The 18,824-nt window shown below is 46.2% G+C and overlaps 2 protein-coding genes across 3 annotated transcripts in view; one reads left to right on the forward strand and one right to left on the reverse strand.

Annotated features, from left to right (window-relative positions):
* Positions 1 to 8,010, forward strand: part of YWHAE (tyrosine 3-monooxygenase/tryptophan 5-monooxygenase activation protein epsilon) — a 32,795-nt gene extending 24,785 nt beyond the window's left edge. The window contains exons 4-7 of one of the 2 annotated variants that reach the window (XM_060259467.1): positions 1,768 to 1,974; positions 4,748 to 4,884; positions 5,636 to 5,678; positions 7,048 to 7,296. In XM_060259467.1, coding sequence (XP_060115450.1) covers positions 1,768 to 1,974; positions 4,748 to 4,884; positions 5,636 to 5,643 — 352 coding nt within the window. In that variant the 3' untranslated portion in view covers positions 5,644 to 5,678; positions 7,048 to 7,296. Of the gene's footprint in view, positions 1 to 1,767; positions 1,975 to 4,747; positions 4,885 to 5,635; positions 5,679 to 7,047 lie in introns of both variants that reach the window. The other variant, XM_060259465.1, reaches the window with a different exon arrangement.
* Positions 8,011 to 12,533: 4,523 nt separating this feature from the next.
* The window catches only part of MYO1C (myosin IC), a 57,946-nt gene continuing 51,655 nt past the window's right edge, over positions 12,534 to 18,824 (reverse strand). The window contains exons 30-32 of the mRNA XM_060259050.1: positions 17,504 to 17,601; positions 16,067 to 16,166; positions 12,534 to 14,488 (exon numbers count right to left, since the gene is read on the reverse strand). Of these exons, the coding sequence (XP_060115033.1) occupies positions 14,462 to 14,488; positions 16,067 to 16,166; positions 17,504 to 17,601 (225 nt within the window). The 3' untranslated portion in view covers positions 12,534 to 14,461. The remainder of the gene's footprint in view (positions 14,489 to 16,066; positions 16,167 to 17,503; positions 17,602 to 18,824) is intronic.

Here is an 18,824-nt window from a genome sequence, read left to right on the forward strand (position 1 = left end):
AGGATAACACAGCTTCCCAGCATTAGTTGCAAGGATGTCCTTCTTTGCTGATGGAAAACACAACACTGGGCTTACCCATGAGAGTTTTGTCTCATTGCTTCATTTGAGGAGGTCACTTTCCACCCAGGTATGACCAAAAGTCTGTCGATGAACCAGGACCTGTTTGTCTAAAATATGCATTGTAAACCAAAGCAGTAGAGGATGTTGTTCTGTTGATAGTTGAGTCTGTCATCTGTACATGCTAAGTATTGCTCAGTTTCTTCTGTACTTATACAAGACATACTCTGGTGATCCATCTCCTAGAAGCAGGAGGAGATCTTCAAGAAGAATATTGGATTTATATCCCGCCCTATACTATGAATCTCAGAGTGGTCACAATCTCCTTTACCTCCCCCCGCCCACACACACAACAGACACCCTGTGAGGTAGGTGAAGCTAAGAGAGCTCTTACAGCAGCTGTCCTTTCAAGGACAACTCCTACTAAAGCTATGGCTGACCCAAGGCCATTCCAGCAGGTGTAAGTGGAGGAATGGGGAATCAAACCCGGTTCTCCCAGATAAGAGTCTGCACACTTAACCACTACACCAAACTGGTTTAGCTGTGAAGCGTAGTACAGGGATACTCCCCAGTCCACCAATGAAAAGAAAGTCTCGTTTAGTCCCAGTGTTTTAATCTTTACCTGCTTGAATAATGGAACTTCTCCATGTACTTGAAATAACATGCAATCTTAGAATTCTGCCTTTAACTCCTTGAAGCAATTAGAGATTTGCACTTTTGTATCATTGTCAGCTCCATTTCAGTATTGATCTAAACAAAAAAAGTGGCCTCAGTATAAATCTGTTGTGCAGTTTTAATATTAAACTATGTGGAATATAATATTTTGCACATTTTTTTTTATCCCAGCTTTTCTCCAGGGAGTTCAGGGTAGCATACATTGTCCTCCAGCCTCAAGTCAAGCTGAGAGAGAATGACTGGCGCAGGGTCACACATTGAACTTCATTACTAGCGGGGATTTGAACTCGGGTCTCTCCAGTCCTAGTTCAGCACTCAGCCCAATGTTCTTAACTGTGACACTACAGGACTCAAAATGCATAAGAATGTAAAGTTAATTGGGGGGGGGGGAGTCACTAATAGGTCAGACTACATTTTGTATGCTGAAATGTGCCCACAGTGTACTTGACAAATAGAATCTAAAACCATTCCATGAGAAGACTGGGGTTCAAAGGTTGATTTTAATAGTTTAAGAAAGACTTCAGTGTGTCCAGGTTAGATCGCAACTTGAAAACTGTATGTCGTTCCTGATTTCTGTGTTTGAGTTAGAAGCTGTTCTCTTTCCGAACATTTTAAATTCTTAAGTATTTTGCTAAAATTTGTTGTATATAGCAAGAGGGGGGGTGGGATGAACGGGGCCGAGGAAGGTCTGGAGGTGATCTCAGAAGACTCAGTGGTGTGAAATGGAGCCCATCTTCCTCAAGCATGCTTCTGTTTTAGGCTGTTGTTTCTTGAGTTGTACCTCCTCCTCTGTTTGTGTTTATAGGAGTTAGCAGAGTAACAAAGATATTTTACTCAACTGCTAAGTAGGTTTTCTGGTAGCTCCCAGAATTGGCATTGGGCCTTATTAACCAAAGATCTTCTTATCTGATAGAAGTTATCCATGTCATTATTAATATAGCTCCTGGTCTCTATTGGGGTAATATATTTGTATCAGAAGTAGTTGCTGGCAGAAGCAGTGTTTCAATCCTTTTTTCTGCCCCTTCCCCTCCCCAGGAAAGGGGACTACCACAGGTATCTTGCTGAGTTTGCCACAGGAAATGACAGAAAGGAAGCTGCTGAGAACAGCCTGGTGGCTTATAAAGCTGCTAGTGATATTGCAATGACAGAACTTCCACCAACACATCCCATCCGCCTAGGTCTTGCCCTCAACTTCTCTGTTTTCTACTATGAAATTCTTAATTCTCCTGACCGTGCCTGCAGGTGAGTGCTTCGAACACGGGAGAGCATGTCGGGGTGTGGGCATCAGCTACCTGAGTAATATCTTTCCTCCCTTTTCCATGAATACTGGAAGGCTTAGATAGCACTCTAGAGCTATTGATTTGTTTCTGAGGCCATCACTTCAGGCCTCTGAAACTTATGTCCGTATACATCTGTGCTCTTTATTAATGAGTTGTTAGAAGCTTCTTTCGTTGTATTATATTTATACCTTGCCTTCCTCTTGTGACTCAAAGCACCTCACAGTTCCAAGGTTAAAACCATACAAAATGCAGTAAAAAAAAACCCCTCCCCTTACCCCCGGGGAAATCCCTCCATGAAAAGCCCACAGCACATAGGTCAAACTCTCCCCCCCCCCTCCCCCGGTGAGGTTTTCTTCATAATCTCTAGGACAGAATTTGCCCTTTTCACTATGTATTTAGACTGTTACTATGCCAACTTGCTACCCAATTCAGAGTCCCCAAGGCAGGAAGTATTAAAACATGTCAAATATTTAAAGTGGCATTTAAAATACAAATACATGAGTATTTTAAACCATTAAACACAGGAATGGGGAGGAGAGCTAGTAAGAGTTAGTGAGTGAACACTAAACCAAACAAAGTCTTCGTCTTCTGGTGGAAGACAACCCATAGAGGGAAACAGATGAACTTCCCTGGGGAAGGCGTTCCAGAGTTTTTAGCACCACAACTGAGAATTGGATTACGCCATTAGGCAGCTGTGTTCGATAGTGTGAACCAAGCTGCTGTTAGAAACAGATTAAAACTATATAATATGGCCAGCGAACAATACAGCATGATGATCCAGGAGCAGAAGACGAAAGAAAAGTGCCTTCCCAGTATTTATACAGAAGAATTAAAAACTACAAGCCAACCTTATTCTAGATATAAAAAGTACCCCCCATTAATCGTTTTACCCACATTCTTGTTCCTTTTGTGAAAAGGCCATCCGGAACAGTTCTGCCATTTAACTGACTTGGGGCATTGACATCGGCGTCAGGCACTCCAGACAAAAGAAATCCAGAGCTGAATGACATCAGCCTACTGGTGACAGTCAACTCAGAAATAACAAATGATGTCTTCCAAAGGCTTTCCATTGAGACCGAACTGCACTGAAGAGACAATCAGCCTTTATTATTTATTTGAAATATTTATATCTCACTGTGATGGCCAGGTGTTTTCTCAGCTCCTCACCCACCCCATCACACCTTCCAGTAGCAATGATTGAGTTGACTTTAATTATGACATGAATTGTGAGTGGTAATTTTAACAAATATCTGTGCTGGATTATGTGCTGCTATTACAGAAGAAGCCTGAGGGAGGTAGAATAGCAACCTGAGGTAATTTCTGGTACTTTCCCCCTTCCCTTCCCGTCGTCATTTTTTCACAGTATAAATCATAAGTTTATCTCTTCTTTAAAAGAGCTCAGTTGGTTAGTGCAATAAGGGACAACAGGACTCTGCTTTAAAACAGTTACACTTTCACGTACCCAAGGCTTTGCTGAAACGACAGAGAGAAAGAATGATTTCATTTGGAGCTCCTCCTTAAACTCAAAGAATTTGGGTTTCTTCATGCATACTCCCATTGCTTACGCTTCCGGCTTTCTTAAGCCTGCAACGGGGTTATAGGTGGAGAGGGGCCAGTTTCCACTCCGCAATACTGGAGAGCATGTAGAATATGTGGCTAGATAGGGTGTGACTTTCTCCATCCTCCCATCGACTTCAGATGTGGTAGAGGCTTCTCAGGGGAATGGGAGAAAAACGCCTTGGGTCTGCTAGGAGAAAGGTCAGTTAAACTTATCTTTAAAACATATCTTTAAATGGTGGTGTACATTTGCTGGCAGGCGCTGGATGGCAAAGTTCTACTTCTCAGATCTCTATTTGAATGTGCCGAGCTGTCTTACCTACATGGTGTGAGGTGTCTGTTTCTTAACACCAGCTCTTGACCAACTCCCAGAGTTAAATGTTTGGCTTTAATCTTTAAGGACGAAGCCCATAGATTTCCAAAACGCTTGGGTAGCTACAGCTGCTTTCAGCAGAAGGGGTCCCTCCTCAAGGGGGCTGCCTAAGTACAGCCTTCTGACTTTGTGATGCAGTACACCTTTAAATTGCTTCTTGAGCTAGAGCTGGGTAGAGCATAGCACTCTCACTCTTTTCTGAACCTGCACCCATACATGCTTCGGGTCTAGCTTTCTAGTCTGTGCTAATCTGTATAGAAACTGCAAAGTACAAACCTGTTGCTTACCTGTGCATTCACATGACCCCATCCACCGTATCTGCAACCAGTGTTTTCCTCTTGTTGCATTGGCCCCTTCTCGAAGGAATTAAATTCTGCGCAAGCCTACCCATTATCCCCTTAGATTGGGCTTGGAGCAAGCTGTCTTGTCTCCATTGCTCTTCTCTCACTCACAATAATTGTACCCACCCACTGCTTGGGTATTACAGTTATCCATGCCAGCTAAAGAATGCAGACACAAAATCCTACACACACACACACCCCCAGCCCCGTTCTCAAGTAGCGTAGCTGTTCACCAATGGGACATTGTCCCTGATGTAATCTACATTGCTGTGGCAGGAGGAACAGGAGGAGCTCCACTGCGGGGAAGTGCTCATCCCAGACCACTCTGAAATGGAACAGATAGTCTCTTCCAGGGCCGGGTGCAGGCCCTTTTCGATCTCCCTCAAGGTGTTTCGCTCACCGCCCAGCTTCTGGTGCGCTGAGGAGTTTTGCCGCTGTGTAATGATGCGTTGTATTTATTGCAGGTTGGCAAAAGCAGCTTTTGATGATGCTATTGCAGAACTGGATACACTGAGTGAAGAAAGCTATAAGGATTCTACACTTATCATGCAGTTGTTACGTGATAATCTGACACTATGGACTTCAGACATGCAGGGTGATGGTGAGTAACCAGTTGAGGCTCTTGCTTAATCTGAGGTTGGAGTTTCTAGCTAGATCGCAGAATGAGGACAGCACAACATGAGAGTTAATTGTGCCCTTTTTTCGAAGTTCCCTACTGCAAACCTAACAGGGAGTCTTGTTTCTGTCGAGATAATCAGCCCGCCTGCCTTTTCTTTCTCTGCCTGCAAGTACTTGCAGGAAGTCTTTTTGCCTTTAATGCAAGCCCTCCTGTCCAGAGACTAAATGATGCTTGGGCAGGTTGCCATATCCCACCAGTGACTTTTCTTGTGCATCATTAGTTCCATGCTAAGAATGGGGCCTAGACATGAAAAGTTGGAAGTCTGGCCATACTTTCCACAAGATAATATTTCAGGAAGGTAGGGAAATCACTGTCAGGAGTAATAGTCACCCTAATTGCTCCTACTTAGGAAAGACAGTGTACTGGTTCATAATTGCAAATTCCCTTGGAGGTTTGGTGTGTGTGTGTCCTATCTCCAAGTTACTGGAGAGGAGTTTCTTTTGACAGTATTTCTAGTAATGACCAAACAACTGTGTGAAACGACTGAGGTGGTCTTAGCTAGGCATACTTATGAGCTTCCCGTTTTCTGGTCTGTTTGCCATCTGATGCCTGCAGAAGCAGAACTACATTTCCCTCCCTCCCCATTTCACGCCACTCAAATACTCATGTTCGTCATTTCTTACGTTTGTATCTTCTCTGTAATTCCTGGTTTTTCCCCTTTTCTGTTGTGTAGATTCCTAAAGGATTTCACCTGTTCATTTTCTAAATCCTACTTTGTAAGTCTTCAATGATGACTCTGTGAACCTCTCAGTTTTCATCTCGGTCACTAATCCTGCTTGTGTCTTGGGTCCATTCTGGGGTTGAGTGCACTCCAGCCTCCTTGTAATTAAAGACCAGTAGCCCAGGGTAGCTCAACCTCATCAGATCTGGTTGGTGCTTGTATGCGAGACCACCAAGGAAGAGGTAGCTGACCATTGCCTGCCTCTGCATAGCAATCTTGGTCTTCCTTGGTGGTCTCCTATCCAAATACCAACCATGGCTGACCATTTCAATGCTCTGATGAGCTTGGTCTAAACTGGGTTATTCTAGCTGCTAGGACTATGGGCATTCAGGAATGTTTGGTTGTTCACCTAGTATTCTGGTGATGGGACACTAGAGCATGCTTGGATTTTCTATTCATCCCCTAACAGTAAACATTAAATTCTGGTTTATAGATTTCTCCTGGGCTTGCCCTTTCATGGGCTCCAGTAACAGTCCTGATGGTCACATTCTCTGCAGTGACAAGCTCCTTGTAACTGTTGAGAGGACTGCCTTGGAGTGCCGACTGTGGTACTTCTGCATGACTTGGGCTTGTCTCAAGCAACATTTGATGTGTGTTCACTGGTATTAGGGAACTGTGTGTGTGTGGCAAGAGTGTGTGTGTGCGCGCGCGTTTGGCCGGGCATGACTTTGTCCTTGACAGAGCACAGCAGAATAAGCTGGTTTTTTTTTTTCATTGCATGCTCCAGTCTGGTCAGGTGACTCCAAATTAATAGGAAGCACATGAGGATGACAGTAACCGTACATGTCCTTGGGCCCCGGGTTCCTTGGCTGCCCTCCCATGCGTGGGGCTTGCTTGCAAAGTTGCAGGTTTGTAGGCTTGACTAACATTGTATTGCTTCCAAGACACAAGTCACCAAAACTGTGTTTTTCTTCTCTCATTGCAAGTGGTTTCTTTTGATGATGGAAGCAAGGTGACTTGGGGGAAAAAAACTTCAGTGGCTTGCAAGCTTTTCCAAGACAAAAAAGCTGGGGCTTTGTACCTTGTATTCTTCCCTTGACTGTTCATTGCATTCCCACGGGGTCGTTTCTTTGTCCACATATCAGTTACTACAGCGCTGAATATCCTGTCCACATCTGTGGCAGGCTTTCTCTGGAAAATGTCATGAACCAGCAGGAAAGCAGAGCTTACCCACAATTTGCACAATACCTTTTGTTAGGAGCAACTGGAAAGTTTACTGGGGTTGGTCACAATAAAAGGTATTTTGTGGATTGTGGTCTGGGTTTTTGTTTTTTTATTTTGGACAGGCATGGCTGCTAACATTCTTTCTCCGTTTATCTTCTCCTACAAGCGTTTGGATTTGACGATTTTTTTTTCCTTTCCAGGTGAAGAACAGAGTAAAGAAGCGCTGCAGGATGTGGAAGATGAGAACCAGTGAGACATAAAGGCCAATAAGAGATCCCCCCATCTCTGTCCCCTGTCACCTCTCCCCCCCCCCCCGCCCTCCCCAGCCCCTCAGTGTCACTGGGAACCATCCAATCGATTGTTTGCGATGCCTCCCAGAATTTAGGTTCCTGCCCTTGTTGGTTTAATTTTTTTTTTTTTTACACAATTGAAAATTTCTTTAAAGGCAAGAGTGAATGTCTGTGGATTTGACTGGTGCCAGCGTCCAGTTTCTTTAAGACACTAACCAGACTGGCTGCATAGAGGCTTTTTTTCTCCCTTGTCACTCTGTGGTCTTCTGTCAGGGGTCGAAGGTGACATCTGGAAGCCGTTAGAAATCCTAGAGAGGGAGGCTTGTTGCGCTGTGCAAAGGGTGCACGCAGTGGCAATTTTTTTCCTTTTTTTTATAATTGTTTAAACAATTTTATACCAGTGTTTAAAATTAATTGGGTGTTTAGCTTGAAGTTACAGGTTGCATTGAAACAGTTCTTTGTAATGGTTTTGCTGTAAAAGAGAACAACACCAACAAACACACACACACACACACAGACAAAAAAAAAACCAAACTGTGCTGAGATCTTGCTACAAGAAGACAGTGCTGGTAACAGTTCAGCAATCCGTGGCTGCTCATTCTTGCCTTCTCATTTTCCCTCCAAGCAGGTTAGCATTGAAGGTGGCGTTTAAAAAAAAAAAAAACAGCCTGCATGTGTGTTCAATATTTTTCTCTCCCCTCCCCCCCCCCCCTCGCTAGCTCAACCTCTTTTGTTCAGTATGTGTAACTTGAAGCTAATTTGTACTACTGGATATCTGACTGGAGCCACAGATACAGGATCTGTATTGTTCTTACTGAAACACAGCATGGAATTAACATTAAACTTAAATAAAACAACCCTAAATTAAAACGATGCCAAATACTACCACTGCTTTTCCCGGGTAGCAGCCGTTTTAGAGATGCAGGTAGAACAAAGGAGCAGGGGAAAAGAGAAAAAGAGATTTCAGGGAGAGCCGCTGCCAGGAACTTAATCAGAACGTCCCAGATGAGAGTGTGCAGATCTAAATGTGTAGCCGTATGTCACGCACAAACCTGGGCACTGAACTCACCTCAGGCGGCTCGCCTGCTTAAGCGTTGCAACCCAAGGGAATACTGTCCCAGGGAAGCACAGAGGCGTACCCCCCTCCCCCAAGGCCACTTGTCAGAGCTTGCATTCAGGTTGAGCTAGATCACGCCCTCGAAAACCCGCCTTCTCTGATTTACGCCAGCTCTTTCCGTTCAAAAGTTCTCCGCTGTAAGCAGTGTTCAGTCCCCTTTAGCCATGGGCTGGCAAGACCCTGCAGGGATTGTGGGGAAAATCCTACGTAACACCCCCCCCCCCTGGAAAGTGTTTTCTTGTGTCGCTTTATTCTTCTTTCCTGGTAATCCCTTGCACCGTCCACCTTGTCTGAACTATCTCCTTGCCTTTTAGTTTCCTCTGGGCTTTCCCCTTGAACTGAGCGGTGAGAGTGTTGGATAAATAAAAATGCTGTGTAAAGATTCTGCACCTCTGACTCTCTTCCGAACCGGGAAAAGGCTTCCACTGCTGGCCAGCCCCCTTTCCTAATAGCGCTTGGCGTCCATCTGGGTCAAACCAAGGGTGAAGCTGTGGAAGAGCTCCAGCACCAGATGCTATGCCAGCATCTTCTAGTGAAGAGAGCTCCTGGCTCTCAGGGCTTTGGAACTGCCCATCCTCTCCCTGGGATTCGGGGGACAGGCTTGTGTGCATGTAGGGCTCATATACATTTGGTAACCCTTTCCTTTGGTGGAGATGCTTCAAATGTCGTTTCCCTCTTTGAGACGCTATGGTCATGTGGGTCAGTGCTGCACGGTCCAGTTTGCTGTCTCTCAGCAGCTTCAGTGTGTTCGGTGTTCCCAGGCCACATTTTGTAAAGAAGATGCCCTCCTTGATCTTTGCCTGGCAAACTTTTCCCGACCCTCTTGGCCCCCATCCTTGACTGGCTTGTCTCCAGCTTAAGGGCCGGACGTGGAGCAGAAAGACGGAGAGTGAGTAAGCCTTTGGGCACAGGTTGCTTGAATTCCAGATGATACCTGGGCAGAACCGCGAGAGTGATGCAGCAGCAAAGTGGCCCGATCAGGTCCAAATCCATAAGAGGCCCGAGTCAGGTGGGAGGTAGCGGCAGCGTTGCATTTTTGTGGCGGTGGAGGGAGGCTTTTGCAAGAAGTACCCGCGAAAAAAGGGGGCGCCCTGGTTCCTTGATGCTTCCCCATTGTGCAGGGTGACAGCTGCCCTCCCTCTCAGAAGCAGCAGCTGCACTCCTAAGCTAACGAGCCAAGTGGGCTTGAGCCTTAATAGCCCTTTCTCTCCTTCACAGCAAACATTTCTCAATCCAGCCAGGTTGCTAAACTGGTTTAAGGCTGCTTGCTTTCACTTTACTGCACTGTCCCTCTCCTTGTACTTGTTTCTAAGACCCCTTTTAGCTATTTTTATGTGACACTTGCGTTTCAGATGGCTGTTAGTGTGTTGGTATCTGTCCCCCCCCCCCCAGACAAACTTACTACTTCATGCGCTCAGCTTTTGTTCCCATAGGCACAGGATAGGAAATAGCTGGTGCTTCCTTACTCTGAGGATGACACCGCACAGGTTCAACAAGAAGGTTTAAGAATAAAACATTTTCCATACATTTTTCCCTGGGGGGGGGGGGGGGGACCTGAAACTTCTGCTGCATCAACATAACATGCATTATCTAAACCACACAAGAATTGTACTGTTCAGTTATATTTATGAAATTTTAAGCTTCGTTTTTCAAGAAATAATTTCAAATATTTGTGGTGTCACAGGTGAAGCAAATATCTTAGTGCAGTTGGAAAAATAAAAAAAAAATTAAAAATGGAAACGTCAACAGTTGGGGCATTTTTATTACTTGGGCTTAGAAACAGGCTCCTTGCCCTGCAGTCAGAGTTACCTAGAACATCAGGGAAACCTGCAGTCTCTCTCTTCCAGAGGTGACAGTGTGAAACAAGGAGCAAATGCACAAGCAATGCACTCTTTCAAATGGCTTCCAATTCTTGGAGCAGAAAGCAGACAAAATGGTAGCATCGGCCTGCCTTCTGCCTAAATAGGGGTGCCCTGTGGTGCAGAGTGGTAAAGCTGCGGTACTGCAGTCGGAGCCCTCCGCTCACGACCTGAGTTCGATCCCGGCGGATGCTGGATTCAGGTAGCCAGCTCCAGGTTGACTCAGCCTTCCATCCTTCTGAGGTCGGTAAAACGAGTACCCAGCTTGCTAGGCGGGAGGTGGGGGGAGTGTAGATGACTGGGGAAGGCAGTGGCAAACCACCCCGTAAAAAGTCTGCTGTGAAAACGTGAAAATCTCTGGCCTAAAGGGATGGAAGGGACAGCTTGCATGGTTTGAAATAAGCTCAGATTGGGGGGGGGGGGATCTCCCCACAGGGGGGGCTCAGAAAGAATTTTTCCTCAGCCTTTCCATTTGTCCAGCTGCAAAATCATTGTGTTAATAAGAGCTAGATGGCCTTAGGTTTGCCTGATCTCGTGAGATCTCAGAAGCTCATCGGGGTCAGCCCTGGTTAGTATTTGGATGGGGGACCGTCACCAAGGAATATGCAGAGGCAGGGAACGGCAAACAACCTCAAGAACATCTCTTGACTTGAAAACCCTGCAGGGCCGGCAGAAGCTGGCGGAGATCTGATGGCACTTGACACGCACACAAGAGCAGAAAGACCACTACAGAATTCCCGGGGAAGTGCTATATCACCTTATCTATGTGGCCAGCATCCATGCCCTTGCTATTTGTGTTGTTTACCTGCTCGATGAGCAAGTCAACATTGGGGTGGTCTAGAGTTGCTTTTGTGCAAGTTGTGGCTGCTGTTTGTCCATTTACGTAATTTTATACCTTGCCTTTATCGCCAGTGGGTGGTTTTTAATCCATATATCTTGAAACAATCATCTGAGAAGTTTCATTTGTGGGAGAATACAGGAATCCTTGGAACGTATGGAGACAAGAAACCTGCCGCCAGACTGTAACATACGGGGCTGCTTTGTGGCAGGAGATGGGCAGCCTTGATATGCACAGAGGACTTCATGTGGGACTTCGGAAAGCAGCCCCAGGAGGACATAATCTATGCTGGGATAACTATAAGGAAGAAGATGGCTGCAGATTTATACTCCGCCTTTCTCTCTGAATCAGTCTCAGAGCAGTTTACAATCTCCTCTATCTTCTCCCCCCCCACAACAGACACCCTGTTAGGTGGGTGGGCTAAGGGCTCTCACAGCAGCTGCCCTTTCAAGGACAATGTCTGCAAGAGCTCTGGCTAACCCAAGGCCATTCCAGCAGCTGCAAGTGAAGGAGTGGGGAATCAAACCGGTTCTCCCAGATAAGAGTCCACACACTTAACCACTACACCAAACTGGCTCTAAAGCAGCTTTCTTAGCCATGCCCTACAATTAGTCAAGAGTGGAAAGGCTGCTTCTGTTCAGGTGGGCACCTAATTAACAAATCCAGTAAACATGGGTGGGTCTTACTGGGACTAAAATACAGGTTAGAACCTTGTCCATCAGCCTTTGAATCCTCTAGATCTAGGGCAGGTTTAGAAACTTGCAAATAGGTTCCATGCGCATTTTTGAAATAGCATGTGGGAGAGTTTCACTCCCTCATCATACGTAAAAACTTTTTCTTGTGATTGCTTAATCTGATTTGATGCCCATCTAATTAATTAGGGGATGCCATAATACATAGCACTAAATGTATTCTTTTTGTAGGGGGCCAAATAGGCTCTTCTGCAAAATGAACATCTGATTTTCCTTCATAATATCACTCACTCAGCTAGTATTTGTTTATAAATTCTTACAATTTATGGAGCGTTGTCCAACCTCCCTCCCCCCTCATTTTTTTGGTTTAATAAAAACAAGTGTGATAGTAGTAGAAGAAAAGTTTGGATTTTTACCCCAACCTTCACACAGAATATCAAGAGCAGCTTAGAATCTCCCTTTGCCCACAAAAGACACCCTGTGGAGATAAGGTGGGACTGAGAGAACTCTGGCTGACCCAAGATAACCCCAACACGTGCATGTGTAGAAGTGAGGAATCAAACTTGTTTTGCCCAGATTATAGAGTCCTTGCACTTAACTACTACACCAAACTGCCTTAGTAGAGCTAAGAACAGTCTCATAATAGGACTAGCACACCTGGGGGTGTTGAGCAGAATTCCTGGTTTCCCTTGTGTTCCTTACAAACGCAAAGCGTTTGTGTTTGTGGAAAGGCCAAACTTGATGGGCCCACAGGACGGCTATTTCAGTGGTGTCTGGCTTGAGCAGAAGGTGGCATTTGAGTGTGCAAAAAGACAATTGTTGATACAGTTTTCTGCATGTGCCAATTAAAGCAGGATACTTTTAAATCAGTCACTGTTAACACCCAACCAAAATTTTAGTAAAAATTTATTTGGCAAGTAATAATCTTGATTTACCTAGCACAGTGCATAGAGCATTATATCTTATATACACGACACCATAAAACAGCATTTATCCCCAAAAAGGAAAAGAAAACCCACTGGGCCTTTGGAGAGACCACTGGCACTAGTCGGGGGCTTCAGCAGAGAAACAAGAATGATACATCATGCACAAGCTTTCTAGCTGGTGATGCAACTCGACCTGCCTTAAAGAAACCTCTTGCAGGTGGGACCGTGGAAGAAGCTTGTTTCCAGGTTTTTGTACCAAAGTTGTTTCCTGCCCAATGAAGGATGGATGAACACGGCGAGGGGGGCGGGACAGCTGAACCAAAAAAAAAAAAATCACAACCCTCGGTTGTCTTAACGGGATGTGGCAGCGAAAACTTCATTATTCTCTGGCTAATTGTCCTATGAAAAAAGTTAGAATGAATCAAGCGCAAACAGGCGATTAAAAAGGCAGAACGTCTGAATCCATCAGCATTGTGTGCATCGATCGCGTGCGCCAAAAGAACTATTTGACATAAAAGTGCTAGTAAATAAAGGGGGGGGGGAGAAATAATCGGTGAATGACATCCGTCGTCTTAAAACGGAGATTAGTGTTGTAGCAGCAATAATGTTGCTTTTAAAAAAAATTATCTTTGAAGCACTTGTGACTGGAAGGTGGGGCTCCACCGGCAACAGCTAAGCACTACTATTTGGGGAGTGGCGTTTTGCAGAGGCGTTCCTGAAGTGAACTGAGAATGGGGTTTAAGAAAGGGCAGGCTGGCCTGGAGAAATGCTGGCCCCTGGGTTCCCAACTTTTGCAATCCTGTCGGGGCGCCTTTGGAATTGAGGTCGAGTATGGCTCCCAAATGACTAGCTTAGAATGGCTGCTGGGGGAAGTGGAGTCAAATGTAAGACTTCTCATGTTCCAAGTATGCCACAGAAGGAATAAAAGGGAACGAAGGAAGGTCCAGCGGGGAGGAAGGGAGAAAGAGAAGGAATGAAAAGGAGAGCCTGAAGGGGGAGGCTGGAACCACAAATTAATGAAAGAACATCCAGGTGCTCGCTTACCACTTCTTTCAGCGGCTGCTGCTGCTGCTATTGCAACTGTGGAAAACCCTTTCATTCGAACGAGGGCAGCCAATAGCAAGCCCCTGCATCGCAACAGTCTCACCCGCTTTCTGAAAAGCTCAGCGGGCACCAAGGGAAGCCTCAGTGAGCATCATGATGCCCGTGGACGCCACGCTGGGGAACCCTGAACTAGATCGGGACAGGATTGCAGAGCGCAGGTACGCAGCCAAGCCATTCGAGCAAAAGGCTCCGGAGGTGTGGGAAAGAAATGGGCGATGGAGACGTTGCAGCTGGCAGAGCCCCCGTGAACCTAGGAAAGGCAACAAAAACATGGGAGCGCCGCGACCCTCCCAATCCCAAATAATGACCTCCGTAGTGCAAACATCCCATACTGTGAGCTAAATGGACATTATTTACAAAATGTACTAATTTATACATTATGGCTTTTAGTATTTTCATACGAAGCATCAAAAATCTTTAAAAGAAAAAAAAAAATTCTTCATAGAATATTTTGTAGTATAAAGTTTGGCATTTTGCTCAGTTGGCTGATCCAACTCTGCAGATTCCCCCCCTCTCGCTGGCTGATGTGCAAACAGGAGTCAGTGGGGCCGCACAGGCCACACGCGCTACAAGGAAGGAGGCGGGCGGCTTTTGCCTCGTGGGATGTAAACCAAGGATATGATTAAAAGGTGGATTCTTTGGATGTGCAGGTCTTTGGTAGCGATCAAGGATTTCAGTAAAGCAGCCCCGCATCTCCTCCGGGAAGGGTGGCGGCGGCAGGGGAAAAGTCCAGCCAGAGATCACAGGAAGTAGTCAAGAGGGAAGTCCATCCAAACGGGCAGCTTTCGTCATCGAGAATTCAAACGAGGGGCCACCTGAGGAAGAGACGCAGGTAACAGAAGTGATGGCAGGTTTTATGACCGCTCTCAACCATTAGTCCAAAGCACGTCACCTCCCGGGATGGCTTTCCCTTATCCTAGCTAACAGGAAGCTCTGCTCCGTTAAAATCAGTAATCTGGGTTCATAAGCCAGGAAGACAACTAAATATTGAAGACAGCAGTTTGGGGAAATTTTCTTTAAAATAGATAAACCAGTTTATTGGGCAATAAATGAGTTACATCAAAACGCATATTGAAGCATAAATATAGCCACAGAAATGCCTACTGAGCCTGCTTCGGTGGGGAGGGCGGGATACAAATCAAATTAACTAACTACTCAATACATAAAGGGGGTGCATTACAAAATAAATAAATAATCAAACAGGAAACAGATTTGAGTGGTTGAGACCATTTAAGCAACAGGAAAGAAAAGTTACCAAGTTTCATTAGATACGTTCTAGTCTTATGATGATGATATTGGATTTATATCCCGCCCTCCACTCCGAAGAGTCTCAGAGCGGCTCACAATCTCCTTTCCCTTCCTCCCCCACAACAGATGCCCTGTGAGGTGGGTGAGGCTGAGAGGACTCTCACAGCAGCTGCCCTTTCAAGGACAACCTCTGCCAGAGCTACGGCTGACCCAAGGCCATTCCAGCAGGTGCAAGTGGAGGAGTGGGGAATCAAACCCGGATCTCCCAGATAAGAGTCCGCGCACTTAACCATTACGCCAAACTGGCTCTTAAGACAACCTAGCATAAGACTAACAATGAGAGGTATTTTTCATGGGTTAGTGAGGATGAGGCACAGGAGGGACTGAATTTCCAATTCACGGAGGGCTTCCACTTTCGTAGTATTGATTTTCTTCTCCTGAGATGTATGGAAGAACTATGGGAACTTGCTACTTTGTCTAGGAGGAAATATTCCCACAGTTTCAATGCCCAAGTCTGTACGGATGGAGATTCAGCAGTTTTCCATTTTAGCGGATTAATTGGGGGAGAGAATGGTACTACCTGTCCAGTGAGTCTTGCAATTCGAGAGAGAACGGATCGCCAGAATGCAGCGATAATTGTGCACAGCCACCAACTTTGTAAGTAAGAACCTACCGCACCGCAGCCTTTCCAGCAATCTAAGGAGCCTCCAGGAGATAAATGTTACAGGCGGATAGGGGTTAAATACCATCGTGAGGCTACCTTATATTCTTGAAGTATAATATTTAGGGACTTAGATAAGAGATTTGGCGGGGGGGGGGAGAAGGAATTTTGGTAGGATGGGACTCTCCTTGGTGGCTACACATTCCAGGTCACGGTGGAATAAGCATTTTGCTGATCCACAGACAACAGAATAGACACAAGGCAAAGGAAGTTAGTGACAAACCAAAAGGGGTAAGTTTTGGACTTGGGAGGAGGGGGCAGGGTCTTTCCTGTTGTCAGCACAGGTGCACCAGATGGGGGAAACAGAACAGGAACTGCACATGCTGGCCAAGAGAATGAAGCAATCTATCGAAAGCGGCTCAAGATGAGGTGGAATGGCCCTCCTTTCGACATACAAACAGGCGCCGAGCAACTCGACACTCACCACAGCAAGATGGCCATTCTTGGCTTTGGCTATGAGTAGTTCAGATCCTGATGTGAAGTCAATGATGCCTTCTTTGCCTTGCCCAACTGTGAATTTTATGCTGCGGAGAAGGAAGAAGAGTTCACAGCTACTCCCCAACGAAGGCGTTCCAACTCTGCCTTAGCTAAGTTTTGCAATATTTGGAAGATGCCACAGTGTGGGCAGCTACTGCGTCAATGGGCACAACCTCCAGTCCTTGCACAATCGACACAGCTCTGGCAAGCTGAGATGAGAATGATGAAATGAACGCACTGCGGAGTGCTTCCCTTCCCTGTCCCCGCAATTCCCAAAGTGCTTCATCTACATCAGGGGTGGCCAGACTTGCTTAATGGAACAGCCACATAGAATAAACATCAGATGTCTGAGAGGTGAAAGACATGAATGTCAGATGTTTGGCCACAAGGAAGGAAGGAAGGAAGGAAGGAGTTGACTGCAGATTTACCCCCCGCTCTTCTCTCTGAATCAGACTCAGAGCGGCTTACAATCTCCTCTATCTTCTCCCCCCACAACAGACACCCTGTGAGATGGGTGGGGCTGAGAGGGCTCTCACAACAGCTGCCCTTTCAAGGACAACTCCTACGAGAGCTATGGCTAACCCAAGGCCATCCCAGCAGCTACAAGTGGAGGAGTGGGGAACTGAACCCGGTTCTTCCAGATAAGAGTCCACACACTTAATCACTACATCAAACTGGCTCAAGGAAGGAAGGAAGGCAAATAGAATTGAGGAGGAAGAAGGGAAGGGAAGCAAAGAAAGCAAAGTTAATTTTAAATGCATTCTCCACGCCGCTGGCTGGCTTGGCTTAGAAGTGATTTAAAGAGACAAGCACCTTCTCCAAGCTGGCCAATGGGGTGGTGAGGGCTTTGAGAGCCACGCAATATGTGTGATGGAGCCAGATGTGGCTCCTGAGCTGCAGTTTGGCCACCCCTGTTCTACACCGTCGCCCTGTAGATTAGGTCACTGCCGTTAATGCAACATTACAGACACGAGAGTGAGTTACATCCCAGAACTCGGAACTTTCAGTTAACAGCAGCCTTTGACTCACGATGATAATGAGGATTCAGAAAAGACACGAAAGTACAGTCGAGTCACAACAGACCCTGGCAACTCCATTCATGTGGTGTTCCAGGCAAGAGGTGAGCAGTGGTGGTTCGCCGTTGCCTTCCTCCCAAGTACCAACCACAGGCCCACCTAATCCTGCTTAGGTCCCAAGCTCGAGCTAAACTGGTCTCTTTGGGCTCTTATTATGATACAGAGCCAAATGCTGAACCGCAGCCAGAGAAATCCACAAGCCTCAGGCACCGGGTTTTCTTAGTTGTAAAAGCAGCAAGCAGACACGGCCAAGAAATGCCTAGCCCCGAGAGCTCCCGCAGGCTCCTCCCTGGCCACGGGCAACTCACCTGCCCTGGTTGATGTTGACATTATTCACTTTGTTGGCACAGATGGCAACCTTGGTCAGCGTCTCAATTACAAAATCGCTCTGCAGCACAACATCTCCCTGAAAGGCAAACCCGACAGGTCTTTCCAGGTAGGTTCAGGGACTGCCAAAAAGTACAGGAAGGAGCCACTGCCAGTTCCCCATCCCCAAATCAAACACCCGCCCCCAAGTTGTAGACACAATGGTTGCAGGGGTCATTCTGTAGGAAAAGAGGGGCTGGGCCTCATTAGCACAACTCATTTGCATATGTCACACAACCCCTGCCATCACCGGAAGGCGTACTAAATTATATCAGCTCAGCATCTCCCTTAAAATGCTTCTGGAATTATAGTTGTCAAAATGAAACCTTACTCCTATCCAATGTTCCCTCTAAGCTGCAGAGTCCTGTGAGCAAAAATTCTGCTTTGTGAGCTGCTGGCATTAAAGTTGTGAGCTGCTGCATAAACTAGTGTGCTCTGGGGTCATCCTTCCTGAGCTAAGGCAAAAAGGTGTGAGCTGGAGGCTAAAAATCTGTGAGCTAGCTCACGCTAACTCAGCTTAGAGGGAACACGGCTCCCATCATACTTCTAGAATGACTTTCTCCTATGTGGCCACAGTGGCATGAGGAAGATTTCCATCTCTCTGCTTTATATGTTTTGGGTTATTTTCCCATTTTTTGTGAGGGCAAATATTAGAAAGTTTGTCAGATCTTAAGAGATCAGCAAAATTCTCACAGGGGGGTTTGAACAATGGTGCCCAGAAGCAAGATTTTCTGGGGGGAGGGGGTAGGAACAGAAAGAGCACAATGACATTCAGAACTTCCGGAGCTCCTGTGAGCTCCTGCCCCAAATGAGGCCTGGTTGAAGAAGACGACGACATTGGATTTATATCCTGCCCTCCACTCCGAATTTCAGAGTCTCAGAGTGGCTCACAATCTCCTTTATCTTCCTCCCCGACAACAGACACCCTGTGAAGTGGGTGGGGCTGAGAGAGCTCTTGCAGCAGCTGCCCTTTCAAGGACAACTCCTACAAAAGCCATGGCTGACTCAAGGCTAAGCTAGCAGGTGCAAGTGGAGGAGTAGGGAATCAAATCTGGTTCTCCCAGATAAGAGTCCGCACACTTAACCACTACACCAAACTGGTTGCACATCACAAAGTGCAGGCCCAGCGTGTGGGGTTCTGCCATCCGAGGCAGAACCCCAACACATGTCCACCCCCAAGGAAAACATTATCATGCGCGGCATGGTGATGTCACCCAGAGGTGACGTCATCATGCTGGGCACTCAGTGCTTCCTCTCACCAGC

The sequence above is a fragment of the Heteronotia binoei genome, chromosome 18, assembly GCF_032191835.1.
Source record: "Heteronotia binoei isolate CCM8104 ecotype False Entrance Well chromosome 18, APGP_CSIRO_Hbin_v1, whole genome shotgun sequence".
Lineage (NCBI taxonomy): Eukaryota > Metazoa > Chordata > Lepidosauria > Squamata > Gekkonidae > Heteronotia > Heteronotia binoei.